Source organism: Xylocopa sonorina, chromosome 11 (assembly GCF_050948175.1).
Source record: "Xylocopa sonorina isolate GNS202 chromosome 11, iyXylSono1_principal, whole genome shotgun sequence".
Lineage (NCBI taxonomy): Eukaryota > Metazoa > Arthropoda > Insecta > Hymenoptera > Apidae > Xylocopa > Xylocopa sonorina.
In genome coordinates, this window is record NC_135203.1 from 9,859,515 (window position 1) to 9,879,039 (window position 19,525).

Below are 19,525 nucleotides of genomic sequence, written 5' to 3' on the forward strand. Positions count from 1 at the left end.
GACGATCCCGCGGAGCCGCGTCGCCCGGCTCCGTGAGGAGTACAGGTGTAGCTTTTGTGGCTAATAGAGAGGAGAGGCGCTTCGCTGGCGTGAATAGACCTCTTGTGATTCGATTAGCTGCCCACGAGTCAGCACGAGGCAAACCCGGTCCGTGGAACGTGTTTTCGGTAGGCGAACCTACGAATTATGCAGGGACACAATCACCCACAGGTATTCCCGGTGACAGAAACGTGGGAGTGATTCTCTCCTATGGAAGAGGGACAGGCCGCGCCCACTTGTTTGCCCAAGGTAACAGTTTTACCTGAAGCTTCGCCCGGGTCTGGCTTAAGCCGCAGGGACCACTCGCCGCGCGCGCTCTCTCTCTCTCTCTCTCTCTATTGATTTATTCGGTTCATCTCGAGCTATTATCGCGGGACCAGCGACAAAGAGGTCGCCAGAGACGAGCACACGAATGTTTGTTCCTCTTAAAGATGGTCTTACAGCGAAACATCGCGAAATAACTTCCTCGAGTTTCTATTATCTTGTACGGATGAGAAAACGATCCGACGATCGAGAGGAACCTTAAAGGAGGCGCCAATGTTTCCGTCGAATACCTCTAGCCATGATTCAAACACCTACGTGCGAACGGTCGGTTCGAGTTAGAACAATAGCACCCCCGGACGCCTCTACCGTGATTACTGTAATGACGCCACCTTTCCTCGAGCACCCTCGAACCTCTTCAATGATATGATTTGTGGCCCGTGGCGCGTCGCGAATACCGATGCGAGACCGTTAACTAGCAGTCATTCATTTTCACTCTCTTGCCTCCCGTCCCCCTCCAAACTGCGCCTCCTCTTCCGATCCGACTTTCTACCAAGCGTGCGCGTCATTTTTCGCGAAATCGCTAGCCTTTGCGATACCCGTGGAACTTTCTACGGCGTCTTATCAGGAAGCTACCTCCGACGTCGTCGCCGTTCATTGCACTTGGAACGACGATATCGACTCGTTTAACAACGCCGCGGAAGGATTGGTATTCTCCCTATGATCGTCCCATTAGACGGATCGAGATCCTGCAGGACCGACTACCTTGTATTTGATTAGGATTCGAGCGTGGCGGACCATCGTTCATCGGTGACCACCTCGAAGGGTCAATATTATCACACGTGCTCGGAACTCCGCCGACAGAGGGACCGCGTCGTTCTATCTTGCCCGTTTCCATCCGTGATCACGATTCCGTTTCAGATCGGGGGACCATCGGTTGGTACACCCCGCGCGGCACCTGCATTCGATAGATATAATATTTATCCAAGTCCGCCCTTTCCAGGTAGACGCTCGCCGCGCCATTTGAATACACTCGAAGATTCGATGAATCTATTTGCATGTTCGCCTCGTAGATAAAAGGGGAGGACGGGGGGGGGGCACACCTTGGAGGGTCGGTGAACGCCCCTCGAATTTTGTTTCCTCGGTCCTATGGGAAAGAACGCGGCGAGTTTCGATGGGCGGACCGAATGGTTTGGGAAACAAGCATACCGTGTACCGGTGAAATCGTCGCGAGCATTTTCTTAGCTAAAAATTTCGTATCGACACAACGGGACACGGAATAACATCGAAAAAACGGCTGGTTGGAAAATACAAATAGGTACAAACATTGGCTCGTAGCCACTGTATATGCAAAGGATAGCAGCGAAAACGTGTAACGAGCGAATTATCGCAAGAACCGATGACTGTACTTAAATACTGGAGTGTAATCTTTGGACGGCTGCGTACGCCCTGCCCGCAGAAAGTAGCAACAAGTAATAACGCGTAGCGATACGATCGTGAGAAGGCAATTGTCGGGCTGGCGATAACGCCGATTCCGCGGCGAATGTAACAGGTTAGGGGGTTCGCGAGGAACGGGTGTGTACCTGGAAACGAATTAGGCGTTCGTCAAAACGGAACGACGAACAAACGAATCGCGGATAATTCGAGGGCAATTATTCGCGTGCATCGCGAGCGAACGGGTTCGAGGGACGCGGCTGCACCGGTTGCAGAGGATCGTAAGACAGGACCGATTCCGCGGGCAAGACAACCGAACATCCGTTTTTTCCACGTTTTTTACGATGCTCATTTCCGTTCACGGTAATGTCACTTTGTATAGTTTTATCACGGGACCGGTGCAACGGGCACAGTCGTAAAACACTTATGACACCCGTAGCATAATAATGCCGGCCGATAGCGGCTATCTGGCCGTATAGAACGCACCGCATTCGCCATTTTCCTAATTAATGTTTAATGCTTTCGATATCTGCCCTCCTTACCCACGATTATACCTGGACGGTTGATATCGCGTATCAACGCTCCCAGGCCTTTCCTTCGACTCGTCCATCCGTGGAATCAGGTTAAAATTTGCGTAGTTATTATTCAACAGATAACCGACAGAATTAAACGCCGGCAATGGGAGCTTAATCTTAATGGTCTTTCGCTTTTTTTTTTTTTTTCTATGAGTCACACCGTAATTCCGGCGAACGGAACGGCCGAACGAATGATCGATCGTTATTAAGTTGTAACCATCCTGACGAAAGTGGGTAATCGCGACAAGCGGTCTAACCAGAATCGTTTCTCTGTTCCCAGTCGCACCAGGAGGAGGATCTGTCGGATCCGGACCTTCAGGACGAGGAGAGCGGCGAGGAGTTACCTCAGCAACCACTTCAGGGTAACACGCACTCCTCCTCGGATAATGCATCCGCGCAGGCCGGTACACTTACTCCGTTAACACACTTGAACAGCCTGATGGGTACCCACCATCCGCACTTTCTGGCGAAGCTGAAAATGGAGGTCAGTGGAAGGAATTTTTCGCGCGTTCGCTTCGTCCTCGAAGGCTCTCGAGGGAACGCCTCGAATCCCCTGTTAAGTAAGAACGTTGCGTTTCGATGGGAACGGTTTCGATAATTGCCAGATCGTTGGTACGCCGCCGCGGACTAGCCGCGCGGCTATTTGCCAGCCTGGACCAATCGTTGCCCGGCGAGATGGATAGAAACAGATACGAGCGACACACGGGGTTCGGAAAATCGTTAGAGATTTTTCTTAACCGCCGGATTGCATTAGCTGTCGCAATCTTGGCGCCTACCAGGCGCTATTGCAACTCGTATTTCTGTTTCTCTTACGCAATCAAACAACAAGACCATTTTTTACGTTCTTTACTTTCAACTCGCGATCGTTATTTTTATTGTCCGACCCAAAGTCCACTACATACGTAATTAAACGGGCTGCCGTCCGGTATATCTACAATGCAACGTCGCATACCAACAATAAGCAGCAACGTGTACGTTGGTATAATGCATTTAGCGATAGAGAAACGATCGATGATACCTTGAATGCTAGCTACCGGTCGCGTCGAATCGTTTCGAATCGTTCCCGGGTATGAAATTTCATTAGCGACCGTTCTCCACAGCAAACAGACGTGGACGCGTTGAACAATAAGAGCGGGCTGGAAGCGTTGCAAGCTGCGATGGGCGGCAGCGGTTTCAATCTACCGTTCTCGTTTCCACCGCCAGCGGCGTTCCTGACGCCGCAGCATCACTCGCAAAACAGTCATCCGCAGTCAGGTGGTGGTATCGGGAGCAGCGTTGGAAATCAGGTAACATCGTCGGCCAGCTCGCATTCCAGCGAATCGTCGCAGGGCAGCGCCAGAAACGGCGGCGAGCCTCGGGAGAGCAGTAATCATTCGCAGAGCAACTCGACGGGAACGAATCACCAGCAGCAGACCAGCTGGAGCTTCGAAGAGCAGTTCAAACAGGTGCGTCAGGCAAGTACCTTACACATTCGTATGCATTGTATGTACCTACGTTTCGCCTCGCTGTTGTTATCGGGTCCGCCGGCGAATTTGTCGATCGCCTTTATCTAAATTGATCTCGCGCCTGGCCGTTGGTCGATCGTTGAAGAGGACAGCGGGATCCTTGAACTTGTTATCGCGCGATTTTCACCGTGGCGCCCGTCTATATCGCGCTCCTTTATCTGGGAGCCCTTCTTTTCTTTCGGTAGCCTTTATCGCATTCAGGGCGTACGAATGGTTCCGCAGAGTCCTCGCGGTCGTCGAACGTTCTCCAACAGCCGTGGCGAGTACCTCGGATGCAGAGGGATCGTAAACTAGCCAACGTAATTCGTCGTCGTCGTCGTCGTCGTCGTATCGATAAGGGTTGAACTTTTTCGGGACTCGCGTGCGCGCATCGGGGGCGTTCGCGCGAGTTTCGTGGGCGTGTAAAAGCGGTCGCCCTTTGTGGGACAGTGGTTAGCGGCATAAGGGACGCGTAATTACGAGCGGCGGGCGTTCGTGCGAGCGAAGGTGGAGGAAGGAGACCGTCCGCTGGTGGGGAGTTTAATTAATGCAACGATGGGAGCTAATTATTATTTTTACACGCGCGGAAGATAATTACCGACCGTCCCCGAATACCGCCTCGGTGGCGGTGTGTTCGTTGTCAATGTGCAAGGACACGACGATCGGCAGCGTGTACAGGGCTGAGGGGGTGGAGAAGAGGCGGGAAAAGGAGGAGGGAAAAAAGCAGGAAGGAAAAGAAGGAAGAACGGAAGGAACGGGACACCGGAGGATAGGACCGGAATAAGAAACAGAAGGGTGGAAAATAGGCGAAGGTGGAATGGGGGTTGGAGAGTCGGGCTATAGGACAACCTGAACGCGCATCGGAGCCTTGTTAATGCTTTTTGTCTCGCCTCGTTCTGGGTTCTCTCTACTCGCTTCGATATTTTTGCCCGGCCTGTCGGCCAGCCAGCCCGGGTCGATGCTACCAGCGTGGTTTTCAGTTTTTGCAAAGAGGGTGTGGTGTTGAATTACCATTTAGATTGTTCACGCGCGCTGCCCGCCGATATATTCCTTCGCGGTCTACGACAAACCTGCTCCTCGCGAGCCATCAAGAGAGGGAGACGAGAACGCGTTTGATGCACGCGCGACTTTTGTTTAGCTTTCTTGCTTTCGAACCGAACCCACCTTTCTTTCGCCTCCCCCTAGCCGCTCGATCGTTTCGCGTCACCGAAGAAAAAGTTGAACGAGAGAACTTTCTATATTCCACGATAGACGCGCTCGGCCGTCCTCGGGCTTTGATGTTCAAAGACCGTTGCGCAGGGGCTGTTCTCGGAGGCAGAGCGAGGCCTCCGGTTCGATGTCAAGGAGACGAGTCGAGTCGAGTCTGCGCGCGAGGCGTATCGCTGATTAAAGCGTACTGACGCGGGAGAACGCGAAAGAGGAACGATAGGGGAGACGTGGAACAACCGTAGGAATGAAAATGGAAGTCTCCACCTACTCGAAGAGCGGCGCCCGCGTCTCACGGATCGCATCCATCATTCCGGTGGGGGCGTACTTGCCGGGTCTTTAATCTTTCTCCTTAGCGAAGATGGTGGTGGTTCCTTCCCTTCTCCCTTAGGAGAATCTTGCCCCCTTTTCGACGCTGACACGACGCTGCCTCGACGCTGGCCCGGTGTTCTCGCGGCTCTCGATCTTGCGCGCCAAATTTAACCCAACACGCTCCAACTTCTCTCTAGCCCCCTACCGCCTCTCGATCGATCCGAAGAGGTTCGAAGTGCGAGACCGAACCGATGGCCGTTGCCACGTTCCTCGTACGCCACTTTTATCGTCCATGTTAGACGAACGTGAAACAATACGAATTATTTATTTCGACGAAGATAAAAACTATTTCCGCATTCCATCGACCAAGTAATCACGTTGCACGAGCGTATATACGTATCTGCTTACGTACGCCAGCCTCGAACGATAATGTCGGATATTAAAGTTCGGATCGCGAATCACCGGATTTCGTATCACCGGTTGACGACAAATTTACGATCCGTTGGTTTTCCATTCCTTTTTTTATTCTTTTCTAGTACCTTCACGCTTGCATAATCATATGCGAAACGATCGTTTAACCAATAGACCGTTGTAACACTCCCTGCGGTCGGTTTGTTTCTCTTCGGAACAATTTCATTACGAAATCGCCCATTTAACTGCCCCGCGATCGATAAATCCAACAGCCGCGAGTAGTTTATTCGTCAACGCTACCAGAAACGTATCGGTACCGCCAATGATCTACGAGCATGACAGCCGCTAATTCTGTTGTTAACGATCATACGGCTCGCAATCGAAGATTCGAGCAACCTTTCAACCTTTACGAGGAGCCGCTAACGAGGCGCGAAGGTAAAGGTATCCAGCTTCGAGCGGTTTATAGTTCTCCAGTTGTTTTCTGGAAACAAGGCGGCGGGCATCCCGCTACCTCGCAACGTACAAAATTCCGTTTCAATAAACCGAACCCGGCATACATTCATCCATGGTACACAGAGCTAGGTAGCTACCGTTGGCTAGGAGCACGCTTCCAGGCCGTCTCCGAGTTGCAACTTTAAAACTACACCTACACGTATCCCTCGACGCGCATCATCCCTGCGCTCGCACCACCGTTCACTGACCGTGCACTCGAGCTACCACGGCCATAGTATAATACTGTAGCACTATACTTTGCAGCCATTGTGAAATAACTCGTAAAGCTGCAAATTGCCGGGTATTTCGCTGCCATATACGTGTGTACCAGGCCTCTTCGCACCGTTCCACGGCTGTGTCTGTGCGTGCATCCATTACCGACGTAATGCACACCCACGAGCGGCTCGTATGCACGACGGCCCCGTTGCGTGAGTGTACGTTCGAACAACTTGGTCTCGAACAACTACCTTGCAACCCGTGCGCGCACACGTACACCCGCTCGCATCCGTGCACACGCTCGAGCCAACCGCAACCCGTGCATCAACTAGTGGTGTTCCTACTCGCGTTATCATTGTGATTATGCAAATGCGTTATCATTATGCAAACGCGTCGACGGAGTTTAAGCGCGGCCTACGATTCGCGCCTGATCGTTGTCGTCGCTGCTGTGCCCGGATGATGGGTTCGAATCGCGGGTGCGAATAACACGTTGCCGCGAAATTTCAAGAACCGATGGATTACGGGGAGTGACTTGTCGCGGTGTCGTTTAATAGCGCTCGTGCATGAAAAAGGTATCAGAGACGAAGCGAATGGTCACGCGAACTGGATTACCCACGAGGAAACATCGCGCGCGGACACGTAACAGTAGCGTAATACGAGTCTCATTTTTCTTTGCTCATTTGCGAAACGAAGCCGGTCAGGTATCGATGGCCTTGCGATACGGCGAGCCGCTCGAGCGCGCAGGCCGCGTACGAATATTCTACAAGTTATAAGGCACGTGTTCGTATCGAACGTTTTGTAATTATCAAACGGAGAACAACCGTTAGGGCGCAGAAAACGGTGAATCATAAATTTTATCGGTAGCAAGCGCGTTATTCGACATCACCGGTGAACACGTGGGCGTGCAGCCTAGCCGATAAACATAATTTGTTTTCCTCCATGTATCTTCCTCAACGAAGTTACCTCGGTTAACGTCGCCGCGGACCCCTCTCCCTACCCCGTTGGACCTCTGAACGAGTCACGACGTATTAATTAGTCGGCGGAACGTCCATTAATGTCCCTTTTTACGGATTCTCGATTTTCCTTTTTTCCAACGGCCGGCATTCCCGCCGGTCATTATCTCTGTATTCCCTCTTATCGATCAATTAGCAGGCCCATGCATGCAGAAGCGCAATTACGGCACGGTGCAACGAGAGATGGTTATTGGACGGAGCCACGTTCACAGAAGAGGGAATCGTCCGAGCGGGGTTAGGTCCCATTGTGCCACCCCTTTGTTTCACCAGCCGGCGGTGGTGCAAACGTTTGTTAATTCTCCTGCATTCGGGAAGGCAGCACCTTCAAAAGAATCTCTCGCTCGTTCTCGAACGGATCATCATCAGCCACGGGAGAGCTACTCTCGTAATCGGGTAGCGAAGCGTCGAACGAGCCGCGAAATTACGAACGACCGTGTTGCGCTCGACGATCGTGCCAAGCTTAATCTACTTACTTGCTGCCGCGGCAACACCTGCATCCCTTGCTCGGTAAACGGTCTCGTAGCGTCCGTTTCTTTTTCCTTTTTTTTTTTTTACGTAAGCAGAGAGAAGGAAGAACGACCCAACGGGGCAAGAAAGAGGGAATAGGATATATTGACTCGCGGATTGTTCGTGTTTACCCAATAATTGGATGAGGTTGTAAATATGGCTATTAAGCTACCTACGCTTACCATCGCGCGCTTGCTACAAGCAACCGATTGTTCTAAGAGTGTCTCTGATCTTTGTATTTCTTCGGGTAATGAACGAATAAACGAATCGTTTAACAGAGTTTAACGTTCACGAGGGATGACGATTCGCGACGATTCCGTCGCATCGGTTTTGTCCGTAGAGAAAGGTGTCAGTCTGCATCGTGTCGGCGATGCATCGCGTGCACCGCTGGCAAAACGATGTTTAAGCTCGTTCTGGCGTGACCGTAGCTTCTTGCAATTCCACGGAGATAGGAATCTCGTGGCCAGAGCGTATCGATGGAATCGCGACGTTTGTGTTTAGGCGACGGGCAAATTGGTTTGTTACGCCGCGTTGCGCCACTCGTGGGTAGGACCAGATTTCCCGTCACCTGGAAACACAGGAGCTTTGCAATTTCCCCGTTTCCTTTCTCGCGTACAAGTTCTTTTCTTCGAGGAACAAGAACCATAGACACTGGCTCGAGGGGATCAAGTAGCCGATCTGAAAAGAGTCAGACAGGAGAGGGGAACGTCCGCGTAGGAAGCGGTACACGCAGGAATTCGGGGATGTCTCCATCGCGCGAACGACAAACGACCGACACGAATCTCGACGGCCGTCGGAAGAGTTATATTTTGACCCCGGTTAGCATACCAAAGCTGCATTATATTACACGAGCCTGTGTGCTCGCTATTATAATGAATATCTTTGCCGGGCTATAAGCATATATGTAAAGCACGCGCGTTTCCATGGGGTGTCGGAGCCGGTCTCAGAGACGACCAGCCGCGCCGTCACAGCCGTATCGTGGTAGACGCGGACTGGTCCAGGAGGGTCGTCTTCTTCCTCTTCTTCGCCGCGTCGAGCCGCGCAGATATCATTTGAATTTCAATGAATCATGTGGGTGCAAGTGTCGCCAGTATTCATTCACGGTTTACATACGTACGCGGGGCTACGGCCCGTGTTCGTACACGAACCTCCGCGCGTCGGTCTGCGTGAACGCCTCGGACGTATACCTCGGAGCGTGTTCATATGTATGTAAAATATCATCGGCCCCTCGTCCTCCTCTGTCCTCCGCCCGTGTGGAAAGAGGAGACAAATGTCGGAATCCTCGTCGTTCTTTTTCCACGGCGCATTCACGGCCTTGCGTTCGAACCGGGCACAAAGGTGTCTGTCGCGCGATTCAAGTCGCGGCCCACAAAAGGAGATTATCTCCGATCGTCCTTTGTCGACCGATTCCACCGTGTCGTTGGTGCTCGACTATTACAGATAGCCCATTGGTAGCCGTATCAAACCTCGTAATTTTTCTTCTCGCGAACGCCTCGTGAATGGCTCGACGTCGCCGATGCCGGTGACCCTTTCGAGAGCCACCGCGCCACGGCGTCGCTTCTTCGCCCCGTGCTTTCGTCACGTGGACCAGCCAGAAACGGTGCGTCGAACGGGCGTAAAAGGTGTCTCCTCGATGTGGAACAGCAACGTGGAAATCCGAATCTCAATGGGATTGTTTACACCCCGAGATTCTCATAAAAGCCAGCATACAAGTCCGTTTTAATTTCCATTGACACCGCGGCGCACAATGGCTGGCTTTTTATCCTGGTCTTATGCAAATGCAACTCCGAACGGATTCCACGATGCAGTCGTTCCACGTTAGGTAATTTATATGAGTTCTATAACGGTTTGTCGCATTCGTCTCGGCTCATTAACGCGCACCGCGCAATTATATACGCCTCGCGTTCGAAGGAATTCAGTGTAGAATCGTTAGCTTCGGAATAGAATGGTTTGGAATTCAGTTTGGAATATTTTTAAATCGCCAACGCGAGCCGTCGAGGTTTTCCGTTCGTTTTTCCCCTCGATGTTCTTGCCTGGTAATTATCAAAATTGCCCCACGAGCCGTTGCGTACCAGCGTGCGCGCGTACGTTGCGCCGGGGGAGTCCAGGGTACGATGCGTGACATTGTCGAAAATGCTCGCGATCAGTGACAGATCGCTGGTTATCCAGCAACGATCTTCCGGTGAACGAAGTACTTCCGTGATTGCAGGTGTCGTTCGTCACGGTGGCTCCTTTGTTCGCGAAAAGCAGACCGAGGAGTTGAGCGTAAAAATTCGGCCGGTGCAAGTGCGCGGCAATTGTCGCCGCGCAATTGCCTCGTTTTCCTCGCGGAATTCCGCAAAGGTGACGGTGGCACCGGCGAATTGACGCTTCTTTACGAAAATTACACATAATTGTTAACAGCGAGCGTGCGCAGCTGCCGAAAAGTGACGGTTGCGTATTACATTATGTAGCCTTTTGCGTACAGAGCCGTTCTGCCCTCGCACACCGAAAGAAACACACCTCCGGTGTCGAGTCGTCTTTTAGCTTTTTAGCGAGTCTAGAAGACTCGAGATCGCAGTTGTATACCTGCCCTTTATTCGATTATTCCGGCCCGTCTCCGCGACGGACGCGCGCTCGAACGAAATTAATTTCGTCGCGCGACTATGTAGCAAGGGGGTCTTCTGCTCGCCTCGCGTCCTCGAGGAGATCCGCGTGGAACGGAAAGAGGGAGGAAGAAAGCCACGCGTGGGACGCGCCATTTGCTTAATTGCGCTATCCGTGAGACACGCTCGTTCGCATTATTCGACCAGGCGTGCAACTCGCGACGACTCGCGCGAGTTAAAGAGAATTGGAGCCGACCCGTGCAAATAGGGCGAGTGGAGAGAGAGAGAGAGCTGTCTTGGCCAACCCTGGGATACTTTCGCTCGATTGTACACGAAGGGATGGTATTGCGGAAGGGACCGGAGAACTCGTGCGCGAGCAGAGAAACCAGGCTGGAAATAATCTCTCGATGGAATCCGAGGTTGACGATCCTGATGAGTCGAAGCATCGCGGGGCGCGATGTCATCCCGGATATTTACGGAACGTTTGAAAACGGAGAACGGAAAATGGGAAGCAGAGATCGAGTGGCGCAAGAAACGGGATGTGTCGTGGGGCCAGCAGTGATGGAAGGACGACGGTGAGAAAGAGGGACGGAGAGGACGAGAGGGGTGAATAGAGAAGACCGGGCGAGAGAAAGCGCTGGAGGGGTGGGGCGCCTTGCCTTTTGACACGACATGTGTCGGTCGTCTCTCGCGCGAGATCTAAGACTGGACTGGCTTCCGCTAATCCGAGAATCGGGCCTTTTAATGCGGAGGCGAGTTTCGCGATTATAAATATCAGAGATACCGGGAACCCGGGCCACGGGGACGTCTAGACTCTAAATGAAACGGTCGCCGCGCCGTTGCGGGGGTTGCGGACGCATCGCGCGCAAAAAGGCCTCGACGGCCTGTGGAACTCGGCCCGTGCGTCTCTCACGCTTCTCTCCACGAGGCTGCCACCAATCGAGCCGCCTGATACGATTTGTAACCCCATCCACGTAATCGTTTACGATTCCTCGAGACTACTCGCGCGTTTCTTCTCTTTTCCCGTTAATTAGATTAACGTTTCGAATTTGTTCCTCGTGGGTAACGTGAAATCGATATACACGGGTCTACGTACCGTTATTACCGAGATATTTCTAAGTAGTTCCACGTGTAATAGACCTCTACTCTTTTTGTAAAAAAAAAAAAACATTATTTCCTAAGTTGTACCATAAAGTGTTAAAAGGATAATTGGGACGATTCGCGACGAGAGATAAGCAAATACGCGACAGTTCGACCCATTACAACTATTACGAGCGTGGTTAGCAGCTTTTCCGCGTAAGCTCCGTACGCGGACGTGAAAGTACGTCCTCGAACGGGGAAGAGTTATGAGCTGCGACGTTTCGCAGCTGCGAGAGAGGCTAGCTCCGTCCCAAAGGGCATCAGGACGGCCGGGCTAGCCAAGGGTTGTGATCGAGACGTCGTCGGCGATGGCACGCGACCCGTGCTGGATACGTCGAAACGTTCGGTGAAACGAGATGCCGATCCTGCGTACACACGGGATAATTTTAGGCGAAGTCACCGTCTGCTCTGTCACGGTCCACATGGATCGCTCTCGCCGCATTGTTGCGTTTGCCTGCGGCTCGTCGATAATTTTAGACGGAAAACCCAGCCTTTTCCGTATTTCGATATTACCCTAGGCAAGGCCACCGTTCGTACCACGCGTCTACGCGTACTTATATATAGAAGAGGGAGGTTTCTTTCCGAAATGCGGAGGAATGGATCGTCATCCGACTCGACGTCAACCGTCTCGTCTGGTCCATTTTAGAGAAATACGGTGCAGCTTTGCTTCCAGCCTTATCTCCCCGGGAAAAATAAATCAGTCGACCCCGGAGGAAAGCGTAGGATTGCTGGATTCGAAAGGGTGCGCAGTCGTTGCGTGGCTTATCCTGAATATAGCCGGTCGTTTCGTTCCATCGCGCCTTCGTTGCTATTATCAGACTCGCGATCGTCAGATGAGAGAACCTTCTTGCGTCCTTGCCAAGATGCCAGGCATACTATCGTAACCTTAACGGGTTAACCAGGAAGCATAATTTCGCTTGCATATAGAGATCTCCTATGAAATAAATGACACGCTTCGAGCTCGAAACCAAAGGCCTATACACCGCGTTTTCGTCCGGGGCGCCACCCCCGTTCGAAGAAACGATTTCGAACGATTCGTTCTTCCCTCTTTTGCTCCTCTTCGAACACCCTACTCGCATCTCTGTACACCTGCTGCTATCAGCTTCCCACGCGGTTCTTCACGCGGGGTTCCTCTGCTGGAACTACGGCTAGCACAGATACGCCTCGAGTAAACTGTGGCCCCTAATAAGAGCATCTCTCCCCGAGGACAGTGGTAAGCCTCGAATCCCGAGGCGGCTACCGTTGCTTCCGCCTCTGCCTGCGATTGCGTGCAGCGTCGCGTGCACCGACGCACCGCGCGATGCACCAGAGATCCCTTATCCTCCTGTAAACATCTTCCTCCAGCTTGCACCGTTCGCTTGGTGGTTTCCGTTCGCCGACCGCGCACCACCGCGTTTTGTCTCGACGCGTCCGCGACCCTAAATAATTGGCTGGCGATGCGATTCGTCACGAGAGAACCCCGAACGGTGTTCGCGTGTAGGTAGAGCGGATAGATAGAGTCGAAGGTCGGCTACCGCAGCGCGTTAAGATGCTTTTTAAACGGAAGCGCCGTTCATCGAAACGGGAAGAGTTTACTGGGCCAGGTTAAACGACACGGTTCACCACTTCTCCTTTTTTTCTCCTGTTCTCCGGAACAAGTTGTAGAAGCGAGGATAGAGAGTTATCGGCGGAGTATCGGCGGGGAATCGCCTTACTTTTTACGCGGTTTTTATCGGCACCCTCGAGCTCCTTAAGTGCCTCCCTGCAACAGGAATGTTCCCCGTTCGGATAATTGGTAACCGGGTGAAAAGATTTCGACGTTTGAAGAATTCTCCTCCCCCACTCTAACTGCTGTTTTCACGAGGACGCAGAGACAGGGCAGTCGTGGCGTCTGGTTAAGGGGGAAGGGCCAGAACAGGCCCTAGGAGAAACCATCGAGGGGTTGATAAGATCGTGCGTCGTAAACCGTTAAGTATCGGGCAGCGAGTAGGAGCGAGGCTGACTGAAAAGGAAAATATAGGAGCGTGGGACGGAAGCGGATGTAGAGGCCATAACTTCCTCACGGACCTACTCTACCTACTCGGCTAGCCACCCTGCTTGGACCATGATAGATTCTGTGGCCTCTGCCTATTCCGTTTTACGGTTTCACTTTGTTCGTCGTGCGCGGATGATCGATAAAACGAAAAGAAGAGAAAAGAAAAGAGACGCGCGGCTATAAATCAACTCGGCGGACCGGTGTTGTAATTTGTAGCGCGTGCGAGGTATCGTGATAACGGATCGATCGGCGCGCGGAGATCTCTCGGGAGAGATCGCGAGGGGATCGCGATGTACGTCTGTTCTTTCTGGTTTCGACGGGAATTATTCGGGAATTAACTCGTTCCCCAGGGGCAAGCTGTGATCCTCGTGAAAAGAGCCGCGTGTAGGTAACTACTGGCCCTTCGCGATATCGCACCTGCGCGCGCCTCTCGCCCTAGCGTCGCGGAGTGCGTGCGCTCGACGATTACGGTGCATCTTTGACCTCGTATGGAAAGCTTGCGATGTAGATAGCATGCGTAGACGCATCGATACATCGAACGGTTAAGAAAGCACCGGTGGACTCTGGATTTGAAAGTTTGTTCGCGGGCCGATCCCCGTGCAATTGAAATGCAAATTTCCCGCGAGCGGTCGATCCGTTCGACAGGCGTACGCGAATTTTAGCGGGTACCGTTGCGTAGAGCGCGTGATGCATTTGCAATGCAAAATGATAAATGAGATCGGAGGCTGGCTCGAGTAGCTCGGCAACTCGGATCGGCGCGATATCGGGAACGAGGAATTACGAGAGGAATCATTAGGGTATCTTTAATCGATCGTGTATACCTACTAAACGTACGCGCACCATATGCTATTAACAGTCGCCTGAGTGTGACCTCTCTCTCTCTCTTTCTCTCTCTCTCTGCCTCCCCACCACCTTTAATCGATCGCTTTAATGACCGTGCCGAGCGCGATCGAACTATCTCGATGGTAATTAATGCGATCGACGATGAAAAATGATCGGAGCGAGACCGGCCGATGCATCCAATGCGTTACGCTCGCTCTCTTCCGCTCTTTGTGATTTTATCGGACAGCCTGAGCGACATCTCATCTACTCCGACTCTATTTTCGAGCCAATCGGCCGGTGATCGATGCGAACGTAAATGCATCTCGCGAACCAACTGCACCTACCGGTGAAATCGAATCGAAACCAGTTACTATTCTTCTTCTTCCTCGGCTGAAATCCTCGACCCGGCGACCACGGTTTTTTCGGCTACCTTCCACACCCGAATCTATCGCGGAATGCGATCTTCGGGAATCTGTTAAGTATTCGAGTCGCGGCGATCGAGACAAATTGAAATCCTCCGGTCCACCAACGGCCATTCAACAATCGCCGCGCCACCGCGTCCTTTTGTGCCGTGATTTAGTGTCTCTGGCGCATATTATTAGCGAGCCGATAATGGGAGTCCGAAATCGTTCGGTGAATCCGTAATACTGTTCCACGGCGGCCGGGTAACCAGGAAAAACCAACCACCGCTCTCCTCCGCCATCTCTCCTTCTCGCCTCGCATCTGCATGAATTTGTTCCGAGCGTCCGTCATCGCCGCGGAAGAATGCCACTGTCGGGCTTTGCTTTCAACGAACCCTCTATACCAACGTGACGTCCAATGAATCTCCACCGCGGACGTGGAACGAAATCCATGCCATCACCTGTCCCCTGACTTCTTCGATTCTTCGCTTCCGCCTTGACAAATGCCCCTCGTTTGTTCTCCGTACCGGTGGATATCTCTGGAACGTTGCCTCGATCGCGATCCGTCCTGCTCTTCCGCACCGTATCGCCTCGTATCGCCCAGTGAATCGAAACTGCCTATCGTTCCCGGCGTTATCTTCCATCGAACGTTTACACAAGATCCTCTCGGTCAACCGTGAACCAATTATTCGTTAAATACCGTTTAGCGCCACCCATCGCGAGCGGTATTCGCGTACGCGTTTCCACGACGTCCGTTCGCGATTCTTATCGCGAAGAACGATCGCGATTCACTGCGAATGTTTTCAGGTATCCCCCTCGAAATTGGCGAATTTTTGACGAAATTGTCCGTCGCCCGGCACGATATCTCTCCCCTCGAGTCGAGTTTAATTTCGGACGGCAATTAAGGAGCCACCACGTCCGTCGATGGGACGCGGTGCTTTCCCACGAGGTTGATTCGCTTTCAATCAAAGGGCTCGCACCCAACACGGTGACAGATGCGATCCCTCTACCCAGGCCTGAACATCTCGAACATTACGCTTGCTCTCTGTAATTGTCCAATTTGCCAAGTTGGAAACCGGCGAACACGCCACAAATCATTCGCACACCGGCAGCCGTTCCCCTGTCGTTCGTCATTCCAGTCTCCTCCTCTCTCTCTCTCGCTCTCCGTCTCTCTCCCGCTCTCCCACCGTGGCTCTCCCTTAATAATGTTATTAAAATCGTTAGCGCGTTCCTGGTACTCACCAACGGCACACTTTGGCCACGCGCTCTTTCACGATGACAGCTTCGTCGAATTTAAACGACACTCGTAACTCTCTATCGAGCCGCCAGGTGTCAACGGATTACGATGTCAAGCGCGATGCTAAAGGGTTAATTTATGCGGATCTTCGCCGCATTCTCGATTCTGCGAATAGCACGCGCGGCGCGGAAGGTGAACGAACGAGGCGCAGGCTACGAACGTGGTCCTTGGCTCTACCCTTTTGGTACCGGTCTCTTAGCCGCACGGTCCATTTAGCGTCCTCTGGGAAAAAGAAGGGGTTAGCGACGAAGGGTCGGACGGAGAGAGAGAGAGAGAGAGGAACGGCACGCGAAATGCTGGACGGCTCGATGCGTGGCGGGTGGAAGGGAAAAAAGTCGGCAGGAAATAGCGCGAGAGGCGAAAGGGCACGGTTTAACGCGATATCGCGTTACACGGCGACACGAGGAACCGTGCCGCGATCACTATGTTGCCTGGCACCGGGGCCGTCCGCTTTGGAGCCGCTTGGTGAACGCGCGTGCATCGAACGCCGCCGCCCAGCCCCCGTTGCGTTTGCGTGAATTCGCGTCGGTCGCGTGCCACACCTGCGCTCGCGTGTTATTCGCGTTTATCGCCAACCTATGCCCCATCGACTTTATATCGGAAAAGCGTTCTCTCCCGCAAAAATAGCCAATCCAAAATGGCGGGATCGAGGCGCGTCGCGTTGCTCCTCGTAATTGATCGCGTCTGCACGTACGATTGAACTCGACGCTCGTTCGTGCAATTAGACGGTTGATGTTTCGTGGTGGTTGTAAAACTTTGAGCTACTATGTATAGGCGCGAAACAGAACGGAGCACAGAGAAAGACCGAGCCGGGAACGATAAATATCCGGGTGGTGAAACCGACCGCGGTTCGTGACCACCGGCAGGCTACGGACAAAACAATATTGTCACCGGCACACAGCGACGCTGAAGGCCCCACTCGTTAATGCCACACGGCGTGCATTGTTTCGAGCACGAATCTTCGCGGCCCATTTCGCGGCTCTCTAAACAGTACGTCGCGAAAATTCCCCGTAGCCGAGAAAGCCTAGCGTTCATCGTTGGCAAACGAGTCGGCTGCCCGGCAGCGTGACGATCTCCTCGGCTACAAAGTCGATCGAGAATATCGCCCCGCGCACGTGCTCCTCTTTTCTTCGCCGGAATCGTTCGAATGCATTTCGAAAAACCGCGCACAATGAGGTTACCGGGAAATTTTCTTTCCTCCAACTTGTTCCCATTCTGCAACTCCTTGCACCTGGGCCCCCACTGGGCGCACCGAGGCGACCCTTTTGTTGGCCTGTCGCGGATCGTATTTAAAAGGGTTGAGGTCATCGCGAGCGGACCGTAGCGGGCGTCGAGGGTGCGCGAGCGCGACGCGTTAACATTGTTTGAAAGCCGCGTCTTTGATCTGAACCCGGTTGGCGTACATCAGTCGGGTTTTATGCCTACCAAGAATTCACGGCCCCTCTCCGTCAGCGGGTAAACATTCGGACTTTGGTACCATTCAGCGATTTAGTGGGGTCCTCAAGACCCGCAACGCGCAACCGGCACGAACGACGTCGTCGTGCTCCTCTCGTCACGGATTGTTTCGATTGCGCCGCGCCCGTTGCTTTCTCCGTGGAAACAAATTTCACCGGCGTTTGATCGTCGGCGCGTATACCCTCGGTTGATTTGCCGTCGACGGGCCACGGGCACGCGGCTATTCTCGTGGCGTGCCGCCATCTGAAACCCGTCCAAATACGCGCGATTCAATTTTCCTGGTAATTCCGTGGCCGCTTTAGCGCTGGGCCTAACGCTGTCTACCGCTAATTGGGGAAAAGGAACACGAGGTCGGTCAGTCTTGCGACTTTCTCATCAGCCGGGCTGCAACTATGTCATACGTGGCTTATTACCGCGACACGATCTTCCTTGACGATGACCGCGCGACGAAACGAAGGAAAACGACGCGGTTGGATTTGCCCGGAAGCGAGAGACGGTCCAGCGCGGGTTGACATGCGCTCGCGAGGTTGTACACGTCGAGGGAGGCTCGTTCATGAAGCCATTAAGGCGGATAGATCGAGCCGGGTTCGTTCTCGTTTTCACGAAACCGTTTCGTCTCGGTGTGATACGCGTGTGGCGGACACGCATGCGACTCGTGCGTGGATACGCGCGCGTATACACGAGCGCATACACGCGTTCGCCGCGTAGAGAACGAAAGGGAAAGAGAGACAGAGAGAAAGAGAGAGGGTCGCGTCTCCGTATGCGTGAGCGCCCGTTAATGACGGGGTACGGTCCGGGTATAATGCGCGGGGCGGACTTTGGCGCCTCCCTAATCAATTAATCAGCGAATCTCGCTTTTATCTGCGCCGTGTAACCACGTAATTTTCTCCTTCTCGGTTTATTAGGAGCCGATTAAGGGGCTCGCTCGTTCTCGAAGGGAGATCCGCCGGGGGAACCCAGCCAACCCCCGAGGGAATAAACTCCGACACGGGAACTTAATTGCGGACAATACGAAGTTCTCCCGGCGGCGGACGAGCGTTCGACGGAAGTAGCCCGAGAAAGGCGAGCGCGTTATCGGTTTATCGATCTAAACGCGTACAAACCGTCCCATATTTTTCTATCTGTCGGTACGATCTGAGTGTCGCGCTCGTCGAAGGAGAGGTTCGCGCCACGGTGGGACGATATAAACGCGCGGTTTGTCGTCAATTACGATAGTCGTCGAGGTTTTCACCGAGGCGTGCCAGAGCGGCGAGGGGATCCGTGGAACGGGCAGGAAATAACTGTCGCGAGATCTTAATCGGTACAAATATCAATTAGGATAAAATAATTACGCGGCGAGCGGAGCATGGCCCCTCTAATCTTCGACTAAGCGCTATCTCGACAGGTATCTCGCCGTGTAACGAAGCTCGTTCGTTATCGTCGAATTAACTAGCTTTTCGCGGTGGTGCGTTCGCGGCGCGCGGCTCGAATCGCGCGGAGCCTGGCACGGGAGATAGGCGGGGAAGGATGCGATCGGTTGGTAGCCAGAGCGAGACAGAGGGAAACGGCGAAGAAACGCAGAGGAAAGGGTGGCGCGAACGAAAGAAGAAGAACCGCAAAACAATAACTCGCGCGCCGAGTCGATCCTAAGAGAGATCGCTTACGCTCCGCAGAGAGGAACAGGGAAGAACCACGTTGGGAGGGGAGGAAGAGAGAGATCATCCCCGTGGTCTGCTCCTCGTCGGTTAATGCGTTGCCACGAAGATCTATGGACTGCCCGTAGTTTATATGCTAATCCGTAAAGAGTGTTAAATACTCGATCATTTATCACGCCATCGCTTCTCCTCCCCCTCCCCCTCCCCCACCCCTACCCACTGGTTCC

General features: G+C 53.0%; 1 protein-coding gene across 3 annotated transcripts in view; it reads left to right on the forward strand.

Annotated features, from left to right (window-relative positions):
- Retn (retained) overlaps positions 1–19,525 on the forward strand; it is an 83,257-nt gene that overhangs the window by 26,270 nt on the left and 37,462 nt on the right. For 2 of the 3 annotated variants that reach the window (XM_076904053.1, XM_076904054.1), the window contains exons 2-3: positions 2,590–2,793; positions 3,410–3,763. In XM_076904053.1, coding sequence (XP_076760168.1) covers positions 2,590–2,793; positions 3,410–3,763 — 558 coding nt within the window. The remainder of the gene's footprint in view (positions 1–2,589; positions 2,794–3,409; positions 3,764–19,525) is intronic. The other variant, XM_076904056.1, reaches the window with a different exon arrangement.